This window comes from Microtus ochrogaster, chromosome 16, assembly GCF_000317375.1.
Source record: "Microtus ochrogaster isolate Prairie Vole_2 chromosome 16, MicOch1.0, whole genome shotgun sequence".
Classification (NCBI taxonomy): Eukaryota; Metazoa; Chordata; class Mammalia; order Rodentia; family Cricetidae; genus Microtus; species Microtus ochrogaster.
The window spans coordinates 15789101-15809212 of NC_022018.1; the positions used below are offsets into that span (position 1 = coordinate 15789101).

At 42.5% G+C, this 20112-nt stretch overlaps 1 protein-coding gene across 10 annotated transcripts in view; it reads right to left on the reverse strand.

Annotated features, from left to right (window-relative positions):
• Positions 1–18194, reverse strand: part of Abi1 (abl interactor 1) — an 89182-nt gene extending 70988 nt beyond the window's left edge. For all 10 annotated transcript variants that reach the window (XM_005354758.1, XM_005354753.1, XM_005354750.1 and 7 more), the window contains exon 1: positions 17900–18194. In XM_005354758.1, the coding sequence (XP_005354815.1) occupies positions 17900–18016 (117 nt within the window). In that variant the 5' untranslated portion in view covers positions 18017–18194. The remainder of the gene's footprint in view (positions 1–17899) is intronic.
• Between the last annotated feature and the right edge of the window lie 1918 nt (positions 18195–20112).

Below are 20112 nucleotides of genomic sequence, written 5' to 3' on the forward strand. Positions count from 1 at the left end.
ACAAGAAGTCTTCATGGTAGTTTTAGATATTGCAGAACTTGAACTCCTGAAAATGCTGGACTAGCTAGGCCTCATTATCCAACTTTAAAGGGAACTCAAAGGCATTAAAATATTCTATGGATCCGGGCAGATGGTGATGTCACACACCTTTAATCCCAGCACTCAGAAGGCAGAGGCAGAGGCAGAGTTCAAGGCCAGCCTGGTCTACACACTGAGTTCCAGGACAGCTAGGACTGTTACACAGAGAAAAATAAAAAATAAATAAATAAAAATCTATGGATCCCCACATCTCAGATGCTTTTCAGAAGCACCAAGTCTTCCACTTTAGGACTATGCACTCAGTGCCATGTTCCATCTCTATGTGACAGAGAAAGCGGGTAGCTTTGGGTGTGTTCACACAATTTGTACATTAAGTGCAAACAGACAAGGGGTGGCTTGGTGGTCTTTGGTGAGTTGGGTTCTTGATCACTGAAGTACGAGCCTGGGCAGCACAAAACAATATTGTCTATTTTACTGGGTTGGGGCATGCAAATTCAGATCCTTGAACTCAATTTAACCCTCTCCTAAAAATGTAAATTTCATATTCCTTGGGTATAGGATAGGGTCATAATCTACACTAGTACAAAATGTGTAATCAAATAAAATATATAACTCAGGATATATAATAACGTTAAAAAAATGGCAGGCTAGAGAAAATGCTCACTGGTTAAGGTCACTGTGGTCTGCTCTTCCAGGGGATATAGGTCTGATCCCCAGTACCCACATGGTAATTCACAACAATCTGTATTCGGGGGGGTCTGACACCTCTTCTGGTCTCCACAGGAACTTAGTTGGTACATAGGCATATACCTAGGTAAAACACCCATACATACAATTTTTTTTAATGTTTTAAAGATAACAGCAGTAGGTTAACAGAGACTAAAAAGTTCCTCATAATAAATTAGCCCTATATTTGGCTCTTTCTTCCACGACTCCACAAAAAATAAGTAACAAAAAACCATTACAAGCTATCATCAGTGCAATGATGTCACACACCTTTGATCCCAGCACTTTGGGGGCAGAGGCAGGTAGAACTCTGTGAGTTTGAAGCCTGCCTGATCTACGTGTTGAGTTCCAAACCAGTCAGGACTACAGAATGAGATGTCATCTCACTAAAAAAAAAAGGGGGGGGAGGGGATAATAACAATATCAATGAGGTCAAAACATTTAAAAGACCAGTGAGGTTACACACATGTAACTCTAGCATCTGAGAAGTGAGTGAAGGCAAGAAGAGCTCAAAGTGACTGAAGGACTCTGCCAACTCAAGCAAGGCAAACACAGCTGTCAGGCCTTGCCCTTCTCCCCCATTCCCTCTACCTTGCTTAAAAAAACAAAAGAGAGAGAGAGAGAGAGAGAGAGAGAGAGAGAGAGAGAGAGAGAGAGGCAGACACAGAGAGAGACAGAGAGAAAAAAGTTAGATTACATTCCAACCTAGCCACCAAGGTCTATTTGACCACTTCTTCCTCCTGAAGCTAACTACCAAGATCCAGTTAACAAAGTATTGAAGTCAAGCAATCAAAAGTCTCCTTTGGCTACCCTAATTAACATTATGTGAGCCAAATTAAAATTAAACGCCTTCCCCTAACCCAGGGTTCCCCTTTTACCTTTATAAACTTCCATTTTCCTCAACTCCATTCCCCTCCCTTGCATCGCCACTACTCAGGTCTCACGACCACACTTTCTGTCATGCTGCTGTTTCCACAATCTCCATCTGGTGCCTCTCAAACCTCCTCTTTCCTCAACTTCTAAATTCAAGACTCAGCTAAACCTGCTGAGACATCTCACTCTCCAGACACTGTGCTATGGTTCTTTAGAATACTCTGGAAGTTCCTTTCAAAGGGAGATTAGTTTTCAATCTATGTGGAAGACATATGTTTTTTAAATTATTTCTAAAAAGTTACTAAAGATATAAAAGTGCCAGAGATCTATAATACAGAAAATTATTGCAGAATATCAAAATTAACATTAAAAAACAAAGACCATATAGCTTAACCTCATGTCACAATTGTATACAGCCAGAGACCTTGGAGTCCTTTTCTCTTTTCCCTCCCTCTCCCCTCTTCTGCCCACACAGTCAGTTAATAGTCAAGCCTTATTCCTATTCTTCAACCCACTGCTCTGCCAATCAATCCCACTGTGGAGGAGTGAAAGCTGGAAAGTGTCAGAAACCAACTGAGTACTAATGGCTGAGAAAGAGGGGGTCTTACAGTGTCTTTTCTATGTGCAAGCTGCTTTTGCAGACATAATCATTTTATGACAGAAGAGAGCAGATCCAAGTAAAATAAGCCATTGTTGAGCCTTCTCGGTTGTTTGCTGGGAGAGGGTGCTTTTGAACAGGATCTACTATATAGTCCAAGCTGGCCTGAAATTCTCAAACTCCCCCTCAGAACCCTTAGTACCGGGACTACTGGTATGTAGCACCATGCCCAGGCATCTCCTTCAGAGGATCCACGCTGTTCATCAATGGCTAAGATCAGGGGTTCAAAGACAGACCATGGCTACATGAGACCTTGTCTCAAATCAAATTTTTTTTAAAAAATGGGTGTTGGTGGGTGTACACACGGGTGCACACGTTCACTATAGACCGATTTCCATTTTCTTAGATATACCCACTAAGCAATGAGCTAACACAGGCTACACAATATCCCATCATGCTACCTAGAAGAAAGAGCCTTCCATAAAGTAAGCAACTAGTAACTACTGTTTAATGAGTCTCCTAACCACCTGTTCAACACAACCCAACAGTGACACTTTCTACAACAGAAAACTTACCACACTGGTACCAGAATTCTGCCCCCACTTAGGACTACAGCTCCAAACCAACCTTTCAACAACTCTTCTAGAGATCTTCCCGAGTCTAGCTCTAGCTTAGTCCTCTTCTCTTCTCTAATCTAAATGTCACCTTCTTAGTTTGGTTTGGGGAGGCTTTGGGTTGTTTTATTTTTTGAGGGGAGGGGGAAGGTTGAAACAGGGTCTCTCACTCTGCAGCCCAGGCTGGTCTAAAACTATTAGCCCCAACTACCCTTAAACTTGCAGCAATACTACTGCCTCAGCTCCTGAGTGGTGAAATTATTGACACTGAGCCTTCATGCCACCATAAGGTGAAAATAATCTTTATTTTTGATTTGTAGTTGTTTCAACTAATTTTATTTTTAATTATGTGCATTTGTGAATATGTGCACATGAGTGCAGGTGCCTACAGAAGCCAGAAAGAAGGTGCTGGATCGCCTGAAGCTAGAGTTACAGGCAATTGTGAGGCACAGGACATAGGTGCTGGGACCCGAACTTGGGTCCTCTATAAGAACAATACTCAACTCTTAACACCTGAGCCAGTTCTCCAGCTCCTTTTTTTTTATTTTGAGATAGGGTTTGTTGTGGTCAAGAATGGCCTTGAACTCCCTGACCCTTCAGCCTCAGCTTCCCAAGTGTTGGGATTAATGTCTTGTCACTGCTTAAAACTTTCAGTGCCTTCCTCATCAGGTTCAGAGAAAAAGGCCAAAATCATTGATGCGGCTTGATGAGGCCTTGCTTGATCTCACTCCCACTACCTCTCTACAGACTGCTCCCCCTTTGTCTGTCCTACAGCACCCAGGCTTGGGAACTGCTAAGGCTAAGAACCATTCTCCTTCGCATCCCTCTGGCCTAGACACAGGACACTATCTTCCCTCCTTCCTTGCCCCAACTTTCTTAACACTTTTCACATCTCAATCCTAATGTTTCTTCTTTGAAATAACAAGCTACACAGAGGAACTTTGTTATGCAATGTGCTTTCCCTATATTATTTATTATGTTTCTGTCTGTGTGTGTCTTGTTTTACTTATTTATTTTTGGTTTTTTGAGACACAGTTTCTCTGTGTAACTTTGGCTGTACTGGAACTTGTTTTGTAGACCATGCTGTCCCTGAACTCAGAGATTCATGTACCTCTGCCTCCTTAGCGCTAGGATTAAAGGCATGCACCACCATACCCAGCCTTATTATTTATTTGATTACCGAGAAAGACAGATGACAATCATTTGAGGAAAGTATATACATCTTACTGACAAAACCACTGGCATGCATAGTAAGAGTATAAAGTTGCTGAGTGAGACATGATGGCTCACAGCTTTAACTCCACTCACAGGGAAGTCTAAGGTAGGACTTGAGGCTTCAAGGCCAACCTGAGCAACTAATGACTACTTCATTATGGAGTAAAAATTTATTTCTCACTCTTTCCTAAAAATCATTTTGAACAAGTCTAAAATTAACCATATAACTAAGTTTTGGTAGACATAGACTATAGAAAACAGATACAGGAAAAAATTTTAAATATACAATTTAAATAAACAAAAAGCCTCTGGATCTAAATATCTACTCAAGTTTTTTTTTATTATTATCATTTTTACTTATGTGTGTTAGTTTGAATGTCTCCCACATGTGAGAAGTGAGAAGATGTCCACCAAGGCCAGAGGAAGGTGTCAGATTTTGGAACTGGAGTTACAGGCAATTCTGAGCCATGTGACACATGGATGCTGGGGTCTGAGTTCAGGTCCTTTGGAAGAACATCAATTTATTCTTAACCACTGAGCCATCTTTCCAGCTCCTACTTTTTTAGTTACATGTACGTGTGTGGTATGTGCATATGCAAGTGCCCTCAGACGCCAAGAGAGAATGTTGGATTTTCTGGAGCTGGGGATATAGGTGGTTTTGAATCACCTAACGTGGGTGCTAGGAACCAAACTCAGGTCCTCCAGGAGAGTACCTAGTGCTGTTCTCTTAGCCATCTCCAATCCCTCTATCTAAAATTATTAAAATAATACATACTTAGTAGTATGTCAAGAAGATTCATGCACAAGTAATGTTAAATTTTTATGTGATTATTTAATCTACTTTAGTCAGAGATGACTAAAGCCATATAGCCAGTATCTTATGATACTTAAAATTCAGGCTTCCATTACCATGGTCTACTAAATTAACCTGTTATAACAAAGGTTCTTTAGTGTGGTCTGCTTCTGGAAGGAGATATTCACAAGATCAAGGTCAAACTTTTTTCCCCAGACTGGGTCTCCCTATGTAGGTCAAATTCGCCTTAATGTTACAGCCCAGCACTTGGGAGTGTGAGGGAGATGGATTTCTGTGAGATTGGCCTGGTCTATACAACAAATCCCAGGCCAGCTGGCGACAGATACATAAGCAAGACCCTATCCCAATTCCTCCCCACAAAAGCTGCTAAATACACAAAAGCTGTCCTTGTTACATGATTGTTGCCTTTAGGAAAAAACAGCTATACAACTTATTGTAAAACGAGACCATTTTTTCAAATTATTTTTTTTTTTGGTTTTTCGATTTTTTAAACAACTGACACACAAACTACTATTTTCAGGCTTGAGTACTGGTAGACAGTCTCCAGCTGGCTAAAGAAAAACAACGAGCAAGACCTGTCACAATAAATAAAGCTTTGAAACAAAAAAAAAAGAAAAAGAAAAAAATTATGAAAACATATTTGTCAACTTGAGCTCGAAAGCTTTTCAATATTTAAAAATTTTTCTATGATATCTTGGTAATGTTAGTGAATATGATTTTTTCATGTTACATACAGTTTTTCCCTGAGCTCCAGCATGGCCAACTGGTCCATGTGCTTAATAGGTATCTCATAGTTTACATAACCAAAACAGACACCTTCATATTCTTCTCCCTGCAACCCACCCCCAGGGCCCAACCATCTGCTGCCATCTAACCACATGCTTAAGGAACACGGTGGTGCTTAAGACACGAGTCATCCTTAGATTCCTTTCTCTTACACCATATGCAACCAGCATATCCTTCCAGTGTGTCTGAAAAACATGCATGGTACAATTCTTCATTCTCACACTCTCTACCTGCTTATACTCTCCCTGCTGGCTAATTCTGCTCTCACCTCCTCAATCTGTTTCCCACTCAGCAGCCTAATTCTTAAGAATTAAATCAAGCCCAGCACAGTAGAACACACTTTTAATCCTAGCACTCAAGAAGCAGAGACAGGCAGATCTATGTGAGTTTGAGGCCAGTCTGGTCTACATACTGAGCTCCAGGCCAGCCAGAACTACGTAGTGAGATCCCACGTTTAAAAGAGAAAAGTGAGGAGCTGGAGAGATGGCTCAGTGGTTAAGAGCACTGGCTGTTCTTCCAGGGGACCTGGGTTCAATTCCCAGCAGCCACATGGTGACTCACAACTGTCTGTAACTCCAGTTCCAGGGAATCCGACACCTTCACACCAATGTACATAAAATAAAGTTTAAAAAGTGAACAGACAGTGGTAGTGCAAGCCTTTAATCCCAGCACTGGGTAGGCAGAGGCAGGGCAGGTGGTAAGCAGAGGCAGGCGGATCTCTGTGAGTTCAAGGCCAACCTGGTCTACAGAGTGAGTTCCAGGACAGCTCCAAAGCTACAGAAAAACCTGTATCGAAAACCAAATAGAAAGAGAGAGAGAGAGAAGTGAACCAAGCACTCCAACAATAAACTCACCTCATTAAACTTGAATACACTCCAGCTTCCAGTCTGTGGCCGACACAGCCTTTGAGAATGGCTCCGGATCACTCTCTCTCTGCGTTATCTCCCTCTCCATCCCCAGTACATCATTCTTAGAAACACGTTTTTCTCATTTCCTAACAGTGCCACTTTGTTTGGAATCTTTTAAATCCTGCAAATTTCTGCTTGAAGGTCACTTTCACAGGGGCTGTAGGATGGCCCAGTGGTTAAAGGCATGACTCCCTAAAGGACCCAGGTTCTATTCCCAGCATCAACATTGGGCAGCTCACAACAACCTGTAACCACAGTTCCAGGGAAGCTGGTGCCCCCTTCTGGCCTCTGCAGGCATTACACACATTCCAGCACTCATACATAAAAAAATAGGCAAAAAGGAAGTTATTTTCAAAGAGTAATAATAACCGCAGAGCTGAAGAAGTCCGTCCTTCCAAATCCTGATCTTCTAGCTCCCATCTTACTGCTTACGGATCTATTTGAAATAAGCAGCTTTTAGTTCATTTCCGGTTTTTTGGTTGTGTACATGTACATGCATGTACATGTCCCCCTGTCCCCCTAATTGAAAATTTCCTAAGGCTACAGTCCTTGTCTAAGTCACTCTTATCTCAGGAGCCCAGAATAGACACAATAAGCAAGTATTAATGTATGAAAGAGTAGGACAACTTTTCATCTAGACAAGGAAAGCACTAGTACGTAATATCCATCAAAAGAAACAAAGTTTCTCAGTCAGAGAACAACATTAACTAAGATATAAAAGTGAATTTAAAAAGAAAAATAGGAAAACTGAAAGCCAATATGGTGCTTTGAATGAGAATGATACCCATATAATCATATATTTGAATATTTGGTCCAGTTGGTTAAGCTGTTTGGGAAGAATTAGAAGCAAGTTCAAGAATAGCCCTTGTCTGCAAAGAATAAAAGACAAAACAAAGAAAAATTACCCAAAGCAAGTTACTTAAGAGTCAGGTGTGCACCCATAAGCTGGCACTAGCTGTCTGACCACCCCTATCCCCAGCACCCCCAACCAAGACAACTTGAGATAATCATGCTAAGACTGCAGCTCCCAAAGGAACAGTCCCAGCCAGGGCTGTCTGAAATACTGGGACCAGGTTTTACTATCACATGTCAGAGGATTGCTGCCCCAGGATAGAGACTATGACTCTGCCACAGCTCGTCTAAAACACAAGCCCTAATGACTGTAACTGATGTTAAGGAACAAGACTGTGAATGCTCTAAGCACTTTTTGTCTTACAACAAAAACATGTTGCTTTTTTTCCTCTTTTCTCTTTTTGTAAGAGTACAGTTATAGCCGGTGGTGGTGCACGCCTTTAAACCCAGAACTTGGGAGGCAGAGGCAAGTGAACCTCTGTGAGTTTTGAGTCCTGCCTGGTCTACATGGTAAGTTCCAGCCAGGGCTGCTACACAGAGAAACCTTGCCTTGGGGAAAAAAAAAAGAGGAAAGTTCTACTGTTTCCACCTTGCCCTTTTCCCTTCAAACCCTCCCAGCTTCACACTCTACCTTGCTCTCTTTCAAACTCATGGCCTCTTTTTCTTTAATTGTGTGTGTATTCGTAAATACATAAATACAACCTGTTTAGTCCTTATGTTGCTTATATGTATGTTTTCAGGGCTGACCCTTTGGTATTTGATAACCAATTAGAGGAAACAGAAGAGGCTCTTCTCTGAAGAAGACTATTTCTCCCCAATTCCTTAACTGCCTGTAGGTTTGGGTTTTTTTGTTTGTTTGTTTGTTTGTTTTGTTTTCCTTTTTTGCCTGGAGTTGAGGCCTTGTGGGCTTTCCTCTTCTTGTTCCCCTTAGCTGTTCTGGTCACATGTAGGCAGGCATGTTGGCTTCATGAGTGTAGCTTCTGCCATTTCTAAGAAACAATCCCACATCAAACTTCCTGTTCCTCTGGCTCTTTCGATCTTTGCACCCTCTCCTCTACAATGATCCCGAGCCTTAGGCTCACGAGTTGTGCTGTAGATGTAACCGCTGGAACTGGGCACTCAAACACTGACATTTCTGTAATGTGCCTCTATTGCAAAGAGAAGTTTCCTTGTTGAGAGGTGAGGACTACAAATAAGGATCAATATTTAGAATATATCTATGTGAACTGTACTTATTCAAAAGAGGAGGTAGAAACTGGTAAAAGCTAGAAGTGGCAGATGACTCCAAGGAAACAGTGTCTTCCAGACACAGCAGGCTGATACACATAAGAATTCAGACTGTGACAGCACACACAAAACCTGCACAGTATCAAACCAGTCAAAGAGCCAGCAAAAGGGAAGGTGAAATGGACAAAGTTCCACACTAAACTAAGAGGCTATTTGCAATTGATACCTGCTGAGAAAAGGAAAATCTATTTTGTATAATCAAGTGTTACTGGGTTTTATATCAACTACACTCCAGGGCAAGTCCACGCCCAAAAGTAGTTGACCAAGTTTACCAACACAAAAATCAAAGCAGACTCCATGTGGTTTTTTTTTTTCCACCTTTTGTTTTGTTGTCATTTTTTGCCTTACTGGGATCTTTTTTTGTTGTTTTGATATTCTCCTTTTCTTTTGCTTTTTGTTTTTGGAGGTGCCCTGCTCATATACACACATTGGTCAGGACATAAAATGGATCTGAAAGAGTTGGAGGAGAAGGATAATATGATCAAAATATATTGTATGAAAAAATTATTTAGAATGTAGTTAGGGACCGTGCTGGTTTAGAAAGGGGTGGGTATAGGTGCTCTTCCAAGATCCATGACTTCACTAGCTCTGGGGAGTTGGCTCGGTTTCCAGCACCAGGCATGATTTCCTTCTTGTAGAGCAGGCCAGAAGGCCAACAGACTGCTTTTTCTTTTTTTAAAGTGACTCACTTGGTGAGTCAGCTGGGAGACATTCTCCAGTGCCGCCTCTCCTCATATTGGAGCATTATATTCCGTTTTTAAAAGGTGTGGTGGTTCACACCACTGTCCCAGCAGCAGCACTCGGGAGATAAAGGGTGGAGGGTGCCTGAGTTTTAGGTCAGCTTGAGCTACAAGATGAGACCTGTCTCGACCAAAACAAACAAAGAAACAAATCCCCCCACCCAGCCCCAATAAAAGAAAAATTATTTTAAGTCATTTAAAAATAATCAATTGAGAGACTGAAATATGGTGCAGCCGGGGAAACTGCTGGCCAGTGAAAGCATAATAAACTGAAAACCAGGTTCTCAGAACCCACGGTGAAAGGGACAGACTAACTCTTGAAATGGACACTGGCACACGCACAACTCTCTCTTTCCCTCCCTCCCTACACACATACACACCCCTACCTGATAAAAAGTAAAAGAAAAAAAATAATAATAATAGAACCTGTCAGGTAAACTAGTGGTAGTTTGGGGCAGGAACAAGTTGAAGGACAACACAGTCGTGAGGCAGTTAGCTACAGGAAGATCAGGAGTTCAAGGTCATTCTCAGCTACCTAACAAGTTAGAGGCCAGCCTGGGCTACAGAGGGAAGAGAGATAGAAGGGAGGAAGAAAAAGAGGAACAGAGGAAATTACTTGTTTTGTAGTTGTTTTTTTTGGGGGGGGGCATTTGTTTGAGTCAGGGTCCCAGTCTAGTCTAGTCTAGGCTGCCTAGAACTCACCCTGTGACACAGACTGCCATGAACTCCTGGTGATCCTCCTACCACAGCCTAAGTGACAGGATTTACAGGCAGTAGCCATCACATCACGGTACACTTAACAACAATAACACATTACCCTTCTTGGATGTTCTATTTGCTCTCAGATTCTCTTACAAACACTGATATACCATCAATTAATCCTGAAAATTTTTCTAAGCAAAAAAAAAAAAAAAAAAATTAGTAGAGCCAAGAGTAAGAGTGTGTGTATATATATGAGTATATGCCACAAAAAACAATCTCAAAGTCTGCTTTCTAAAGATAAGTATATAGTATTAAAATTATCAAGTCAGCTATTTCTTTTTACATCAAAATTCATTAATTGTTATTTTTACTACTACCCTTTCAATGCTGCACTCTGAAAAGACTGAGAGGAAAGATCATCCCTAAAACAAACAGCACCTCCCAGCAGTGACCCAGATACACAGAGGTCTGAGAGAAAAGCCCATCTTTGCTCTTTATTGCTGAACCCATCAAGCCCGCTGGTATACTCACTGCTGTTGCATCCTGTGTTAACAAGAGACCACAACCTCCTCAACCATAGTCACTGCTCTCCAAGAATCCTCCAGGCTTTCAGTACTGAGACTGTTGGGGCAGTCAGTCCTGTGGGCTAGGCAGCTACTTAGTGTGAAGCTTCTCCAGAGCAGACACAGTCCATACTGTGTAAGACAATCTAATGCGTTCCCTTTGAAATTCATGTTCACGCAATTGGGTCTTTCTCTAGGAGCCCTGACTAACACGCCCCGCCATCATGAGTTGAGGGTCAGTTTCTACATACTCTCCACTGCAATGTGCTGCCTCATCACAGGCACAAGGGCAAGCAACTATTGGTCAAAACCTAGAGCAGAACATTTCCTCCACATAAAAATATTTTTTAAAAATAAAAAAAAAAAAAAAGTTCCATCAGTTCTCGCTAGTAATAATCCCAAAGAGACTTACTGAGTATATTTTAGTGCAAACTATTGTCTGGAAGCTTGTATTAAAACTAATTTTTACTCTCTTTTTCCATTTGTAATTTTAATGTTGAAAGTTTTTTGGGTTTTATTTTATTTTATTTTTTGTGGTACTCATCTGATTAGTCGTGGTTTGGCTTTCTTTTTTAAGACAGGGCCTACACAAAGACTCTGTAGATCAGGCTAGCATCAAACTCAAAGGAAATCTATGTGCCTCTGCCTCCTTCATGCTGGGATTAAAAACAAGTACTACTACACCAGGCTCTTAATTCCTCTTCTACACTGTACTTTCTCTATACTTCTTTGTGTTCTAGAAGACAGGCTTAGCTCCTCCAGGATACGGCTGTTTACAGTACAAATTTACTCTTAGTGAAGTTAAATACTAAGACCTAGATAGCTGGGAGTCAACAAAAAGTACATTTAAAAAACTGGGGTAAGAGGTTGAATCTAATATTAGACTATGGAAATATCATTCTATAAATTCAGTGAGAACAGTGTTCATATGAAAAAAGATAAAAATTTCAGTTCAATATAAATTTGAGAATATCTGAAAAGTCTTGATTGGAGTACCACGCACACATATATTGAGATAGGATCTCACTACACACACACACACACACACACACACACACACACACACACACACACATTGAGATAGGCTCTCACTAGGTAGCCATGGAACTTGCTATGTTTATCAGGCTGAACTCAAACTCCTAGAGATCTGCCTGCCTCTGCCTCTCTAGCGCTAGGATTAAAAGTGTGCACCACCATAACCAGCTAAGATTTTTTTTTTTTTTTGATTTTTCGAGACAGGGTTTCTCCGTAGCTTTTTGGTTCCTGTCCTGGAACAAGCTCTTGTAGTTCAGGCTGGCCTCGAACTCACAGAGATCCACCTGCCTCTGCCTCCCGTGTGCTGGGATTAAAGGCGTGCGCCACCACCGCCCGGCCAGCTAAAATTTTTTTATTGTTTTAAATCATGTGTATGTATATGTGCCTGTATATTGAGCATTTGCAATTGAGTGCAGGTACCTATACAAGTCAGAGGTGTGAGAGCTCCCTGGAGCTGGAGAGAATTACAAGAGATGTGAGCCTCCTGATAGGGGTGCTGGGATCAACTTGGGTCCTCTGGAAAAGCAGTCTACTCTAACCGCTGAGCTCAGTGAAAAGCTAGCCTAAGACTTACTGGCAAATCTCCAGACCACATACCTACCTGCTCTTCTAATTGCAGCTAAAAACTTCGAATGCATTTTAAGACTGGCACAGGATCTGAGAGGCTCCCACACCTGTCCAACAGGTCTACCTACTGCAGTAATACTCCTAAAAACTGATACACAAACTATTCCACCCATGGAGTCTGTCACAACTGAGGAATCTGAGTCATTAATAGTACGGCCAACCAAAACTTATTTCACTCTTCTGAGTCTTAAATTCCTCATCTGTACGAGGGCACTCCCTGTGACAGACTGTTTATAAGGAGTAAACACAAACTAGAAGAGATTATAACAGATTATTGATCCTCAATAAGCAGGATCAATCAGGACTGGTTCTCCTTATCTGTGTGTTCAACAATCATGTATTAAACCTACAGCTGAGCCAAACTATTTTAAAGGAATCTCCATATGCTGTACATACTTTCTCGTCACTATCTCTTAAAATCTATTGTGTAGGAAAATGTAAAAATTTAGGGTCAGTGTGATAGCTAAGCAGGTAAAAGTGCTTGCCTCCAAGCCTGTGAGTTCAAGCCCCAAGATTTCTACAGTAGAAAGAGAAAATCAACTCCTACAAGTTGTTCTCTGATCTCCATAAATTGACAGTGGCACATGTGTACAAACACACAAATAGTAAATGCAATTTTTAAAAAATATTTTCACAGAACTTAGACTGTACTCAGTATTGTAAGTAATCTAGAAATGAGAGAACATAATACACACAAGAGTATATATGTAGGCTGGATGCAAATCTAGGACAAACCATGGAGAAGAATTGAGCATACAAGGTCAAAGAAGGACACATATGTTACCTTCATTACTCTAATTACTTTCTTCACACAAGACAGGGTTTCTCTGTGTAACAGTCCTAACTGTCCAGAACTCACTTTGTAGACGAGGCTGGCCTCAAACTCAGAGATCCACCTGTCTTTGTCTCCCAAATACTGGAATCAAAGGTGTGTGTCACCACCGCTAAGCTCACACATTCTTCTTGAGGAACCTTCTTGCAGAAAGTAACCAATTCAAGTTTAAAAGGAACTTAGTACCGGAATCTGAAGATTCGTGTTTGTTCCAGGAATTATTACTAGCTATTGAACTTTATTTAAATATCTAATGTCTCTGAACCTAGATGGCTTGTCTGTGGCCCAGGAGGAAGAACAAGAGGAAGATGAGGAGGAAAGGGCACACAACAAAAGGAAAAGCAGACGCAGAGGAGAAAGAGAGAGCAAGCATTGGTGGGGACAGACAGACAGACAGACAGACACACACACACACACACACACACACACACACACACGAACACAAACGAACACAAACACGACCGCTTGGGCCCAGAAGTTTGAGGCCAATCTCCTTAGTCAATATAATGAAACTGCTTTCAAACACTACTTTTTTTAAGTTTCTTTAGATTTTTTACACTAAGTCTTGCTATGAAGGCTAGGTAGACTAGTCTCAAATTTCTGATGTGAAAATTATGATCCTCCTGCCTCAGCTTCCTGAGTGTTGGGTTACAGGTATTTACCACCTTCCCCATTTCAAAATAAAAAGTTTAAAGCAGGAATAGCACTTTTAACAATGAGTACCACTTATAAACAAGCAATACCAACACAGTTAAGCTTCTGCCAACCTCAAACTATTCCTGAATGTCAAAAGTTACCTCCTTTCCAAAATTAATGTGCATTAAAGAAGCAAATGTTATGAGAGCTTGATTATTTCACATTAGCATGTAAGACTAAGAATTAAAATGTAATTGCAGGAGCTTCTGGTGATGCATGCACACAAACACATATATAGAGCAAGAAACACACATAATTTAAATCAAAAATACTTTTTTATAAAAATGCATTTGCCAGTCCAAATGAAGTTGATTAAATTTCAGCCAGAAAATTTAGAAAGTGAAGTTCTAGGATCACCAAAGGCCAAAAGTTGGAAAAGAAAGTATGAGGACCAATCCCTTGGAACAGTAACATAGAAACTGCTGGCTCTTGAAAATGATAATCACGTGGAAAGCACGTTTACATACTGCAGGTCTCAAGTATCCTAACCCTAACTTCTCAAAGACTGTTCTAGCCTTTCCTGAGCCAGCACAATCTTCATCCCAGCAACTTTTCCTTTATATCTACTGTTCATTTAATTTTCTTTTCTTCCTAGTCCCTCAAGGTCAAAACAGTAATAACTCTAAAGTATCTGTCTATGCTCAAGGCTCAATGGTCCTAGGGTAAATCTACCAGGGGGAGAAAATGTACTCAATCTTACACCAAACAGAAACAGCAAAGGCCTTTCTAAATACCAATATAAAAATAGCTGAGAATTTTAATATTTTGTTTGTTTGGTTGATTTTTCAAGACAAGGTTACTCTGTGTAACAGCCCTGGCTGTCCTGAAACTTGCTCTGTAGAGCAGGCTTTGCCTCAGAGATCCGCCTGCCTCTGCTGCTTAAACAGAACACCCCACCTCCCTTAACATTTTTAAGATGTATGTGTGCATGCGTGCGTGCGTACATGCGTGCGTGCGTGCGTGCGTGCGTGCGTGTGTGTGTGTGTGTGTAAGCCTATGCCCAGAGACGCCAGGTGTGTGTGTGTGTAAGCCTATGCCCAGAGACGCCAGAAGCAGCATGAGAGCCCTTGAAGCTGGAGTTCCAGGCATTTTGAGCTGATGTGGGTGCTGAGATCTGAACTCTGGTCTGGTCCTCTGTGAGAGCAACACGTACTCTTGACTGCTAAGCCATTTCTCCAGCCCTTCTCATAACTTTTAAACTCCATCCTTTTTAAGGCAACTTAAGAAATCTTTTAATAAATTTGGCTTTTAATGACTCAATTAAGAACTAAACTCAGCAAGGCACAAAGCACTGCAAATACTCCCTCAACTTCTCAGCAGAACAGGCCTGAATTCTCGAGATATAAGGAAACAACAAAATAATTATCATGATAAAACTCACACAGCAAAATTAATATCTCACAGTAGGTATGATAATTTTGATGAGACAGAGAATCTCTGTAGTCCAGCCTGGTCTACATAAACTCCAGACCAGCCACGGCTGCATAATGAGACCCTGTCCCCTCAATAAACTTTTTTCACAAAAATATAGTAGCTATACTTCCAATCACAGCACCTGGAGGCTAAACAGTTCCACCAGCCTGGGCTAGAATGAGGTGTGTCTGAAAACAAACACAAACACACACAAAGCAAAGAAAAATAATGACTTACCCTAATTATTATCAATTAAGGGCTATTATCAATTAAGATGGGTTGTGTTTAAGTGGGTGTGTCTATACACTTATTTGTGCAGGTCCCCATGTAGTCCAGAAGAGGGTGTTGGGTCCCCTGGAGGTGGAGTTGCAGTGCAGGAAACAAGCTGGAGTTACAAGTGCAGTGAACCCAAAATGCAGCAATTTCAAGGCTTTTCATGCTAAAATAACTTGCACATTTTTAAGTATCTATAAAATATAAGATCACTTTTCTATCTTTACACTATATCCACATTTCTATAAGATCTTAAAATGTATTTAATGTATCTATTATTAGATTTACTCATTTTCTAAGTGTTTTGCCTGCATGTATATATATGCAGACTGTGTGTGTCTGGTGCCCCCAGGGGTGAGAAGAGCCCATGAATCCCCTGGAAAAGTCCTTAAGGATGGTTGTGAACCACCATGAGGATGCTGGGAATTGAAACCAGGTCCTCTTCAAAAGCAACAACTGCTCTTTGCCACTGAGCCATTCCTCCAGCCCTTAAAATGTGGTTTTAATCAGCTATATATAGTTTTCAAAAACAAGTCATACAGTAGGCACAGCAGGCATTCAACAAGTGTATCAGCAGATCACCAAAGTCAAAGGCTGGAAAAGAAAGCATGAAGACAAATTCCTTGGAGGACTGCTCCAGATTAAATGTTACTAATATGGACAGTGACAAATATTCAAACAATTCTCAAAACAGTATCTCCCTCTGAGAATAAAACCTAAAGCATGTGCTAGCACAGAAACTACTGGCTCTTGAAAATGATAATCACACGGAAAGCACGTTTACATACTGCAGGTCTCAAGCACCCTAACCCTAACTTCTCAAAGACTGCTCCAGCCTTGCCTTATCAACCAGAAGTGAGTTTCTAGTCTCCAATACAAAGAAATCTACTACTTCATTTGCATCTCCTGCAAACTGTTAGTTTTTACACAACCATGAGACCACAAACTACTGAATACAATTCACTTACAATCAGTAATAAACACAAGCAAGCATCTGTCATAGTCAAAATGCCAAGAATTTCTAGATAAATTAGTAAGCAATTTCACATTGTATTTAAAGACTAAATAATGTCTGCTAATCTTTTTTATTCATATTCCTCTCTACACTAACTCGGGTTAGAAAGAAATGTCAAGAAAATAAAGCAACCACTATGACATTACTGAGTGTCAATCCAACAATCCAATAACATTTGGAGGAAGATAACTATAAGACATTTTCCCAATGAATTTCCCTATGAATCATTCGTGCTTTATAATAACGAGTATACATTATCCTAAAGCGGAAGTAAATATGATGATGAGGAGGAAAAACCCGACTTGAAAACCGCCAAGCACGCAGATTTCCAACCCTTCAATTAAAAGATTTTTAAGATGAATTCTATCAAACCCTTAGACTCACTCCCTGCACCTGATTGAGGGGTCTGTATAAATGTGACTCGTGACTTTTTCTTAATAAATAAAAGGCACACCCTCTAGGATGAACTGACATAATCACCCCACCCCACCCTCACACATCCCGCTTTTCCTTTCCCAGAGCCTTTTCCCTGCCCATTCCTCTCGCAGCTGTCTGGGTACTATACTCATCACATTCGGCAGAGGGGCGACAGCAAGGTGTGGGGGACCAAGGTGACCAAGGGAGAATGCGGGATATCCGAAAGGGCTTCGGACAGGGGAAGAGTGGCTGCGGGGTCTCGGGGCCGACCCCAGCCAGGGAAGGCTGCGGGGTCTTGGGACGAACCTGGGCCAAAAGAGGCAGAGCGGAGTAGAGCCCGGCCAAGACTGCGGAGAGCAGAGCAGAGCCCGGGCAGGGGAAGACTGCAGGGAGCACGACCCGGTCGGACAGGAGAGGCTACCGGGAGCACAAACCCGGACAGGAGAGGCCGCAGGGCGTACGACTCGGCTAGAAGAGGTTTCGGGGAGCACGACCCCGGCCGTGAGAGGCTGCAGGCAACAGAGACCGGCAGAGAAACTGTGGGGTCTAGGAGCCAGGGCAGGCGACTGCGGGAATCAGAGCTCGGCGGGGGCAGGCGGTCCGGGCAGGCTGCGGTGAGCACGGCCGGGCCAGGAGCACAGCCGGGCCCAGGCAGGCTGCCGGGACCTCAGCCGGCTGGGCACACTGGGAGCGGCGGCGGGGCCGGCGGCGCCCGCGGCGGCCCTGCTCTTCGCCCATTTTCTCGCGGCGGCCACTTCCTGTATCGCGGCGGCCGCGGCCGGGGCGGAGGGTGGCGGAGTAGGGCAGCTCCCACCGCGCCCAGCCTGCCCGTCGCCCCGGCCGCCCCCGCCGGCCGCCCGCCCGCGCTCCTCACCTGTATGTAGTTGTTTTCACAGTAGTCCGCCACCCGGGTCAGGTTCTGGTAACTCTCTATCAGCGCCCTCTTGCCAGACGGGATCTCCTCCTCTAGTAACATCTGCAGCTCTGCCATTTTCCACCCCTCCGCATCGCTTCCTCTTCGTGTTCAAGAAACAGAGGCAGCTGGGTCCGCCAGGGACCGGAGCGCCGCACAGACCAGACTCTAACCACCCACCCGCCCTCCGCCGGGTATTGTGGGACTGCACCTCCTCCTCTTCCTCCTTACTCTCCCCGCCCCCCTCCGCCCGGGACTCGCCGCCGCCAGAGCCTCACTTTCTCGCGAGAATCATTTCTCCCTTGACAAGGAGACTCCACCCCCTCCCGTGGCATTGCTTTCTGGGAATTGTAGTTTCGCCCAAGCTAGGCTGCGCATGCGTTCAAGGAGGCTCCCGAAACTGGAAGGAATTTAAAGAACCAAGGCAGACCATTCAGGTTTAAATCTAGAATCTACTCTAGACCCGGAAGATGGCGCCACAGGGTGATCTAGGCAACGTAATTATTTCTATGACAAGACTGAAAATTGGCCGAAATTAATTAGAATATGCCAGTAAATCAAAGGCATCCAATCACATAAGGATGAAAAACAGACTGAATCCTGACTTCAATTTTGTGAGAGATATGACTAAGACTTTGCCTTCGTATGCCCCAATTCATGTAAAACTTAGAAAACAGTATCAGTTCCAGGTGTGCATCAAACAGTGTCCTTGATACTGCAGAAACAAATGGAGCAAGGATAGTTTGTACACTTAAGAATTTAAAGAAAGCAGGGCGGTGGTGGCGCATGCCTTCAATGCCAGCACTTAGGAGCCTAAGCCGCTAGATCTCTGAATTCACGGTCAGCCTGGTCAACAGAGCAAGTTCAAAAATCTGACACGAAAAAAAATACTAATAATGAAAACTGGCGGCACACCTTGTGATCCCAGCACTGGGGCGGGGGTAAGGGTGACGAGGAAGTGAAACAGTCTGGGCTGCAAATGAAGGCGATGTCAAAGAGAGAAAAATGAAGGAGAAAGAGATGGAAGGAGGCTACAATTTAAAATAAGCAGTTTTTATGGTTGTCAAGTGACTCAGCAGATAAAGGCATTTTCTCAGTTCAAACCCCAAAACTAAAATGGTGGAAGGCTGGAACAGACTTTTTCAATTTGTCCCCTGACTGCCACACTACTCTGTGGCATGAGCCCAGCCATACATACAGACATACATGCATATATACACACATACATATGTAAATAAAGTAAAATTTTAAATAAGCAAATAATTTTAGTGCTCTTCTAGTTTCCTTTCTCTCCTCTACACATATCTTCCTACTTTTTTAAGTTATGTGTTTCTTTTTTCTCTAAGTTGTGCAGAATTGTTTTGCTTTCCTCATTTCTTATCGCTTGCTCGGCAAGTGTCTCCAGGGATCTTTTATTTCAAGCTGTCATATCACCAGAACTACTAGATTATTTGGATATACTAGACTATGAAAAGAGCTGCCCAAATTTAAAGATGACTTACAAACCCATATTTTCAATCCTCTCTGGGAGTCGGTGAGAATCACAGCTCATAGGAGTAACACCAGCACTCAGTCACATTTTAGAAGCTGCCCTCAACACACTAAGCACGACAGGTGACTGGTGGAAAAGGATGAGGAACCACACCTGTTAGACAAGCCTGCAACCTTCACATGTTTGCATGGGAGCATGTATATGTGCAAGTACACATGCATGTGCGTGTATGGACTCCAAAAGGCCAGTGTCTTCCTCAGTCCATCTCTACCTTATGTTCTGAGACTGAGTTGATCACTGAACCTGGAATCTATTATGTCTACCGGCTGTCTGGCCAGTGACCTCCACGGATTCAGGTCCTCATGCTCAGATGGCAGGTGCTTTACCACTAAGCCATCTATCTCCCCAACTTATATTTTTATTTTCTTTTAATTGGCTTACAAAATAACAAGTTTCCTTATGGATTTTTCATAGATCCCTAGTTTGGATTGACTCTCTTTCCCCACACCCCCTTATTCCTGACCTCACACCTCATTCTTGCTTAATTCTTCCCACCCCCAGTGTTGCTTTCTTCAACTTCATTTCACATGTGTCCTACCACCCACCCCGTGCCTCTACCACCCACCCAGTGCCTCTAACACCCACCCAGTGCCTCTAACACCCACCCCGTGCCTCTAACACC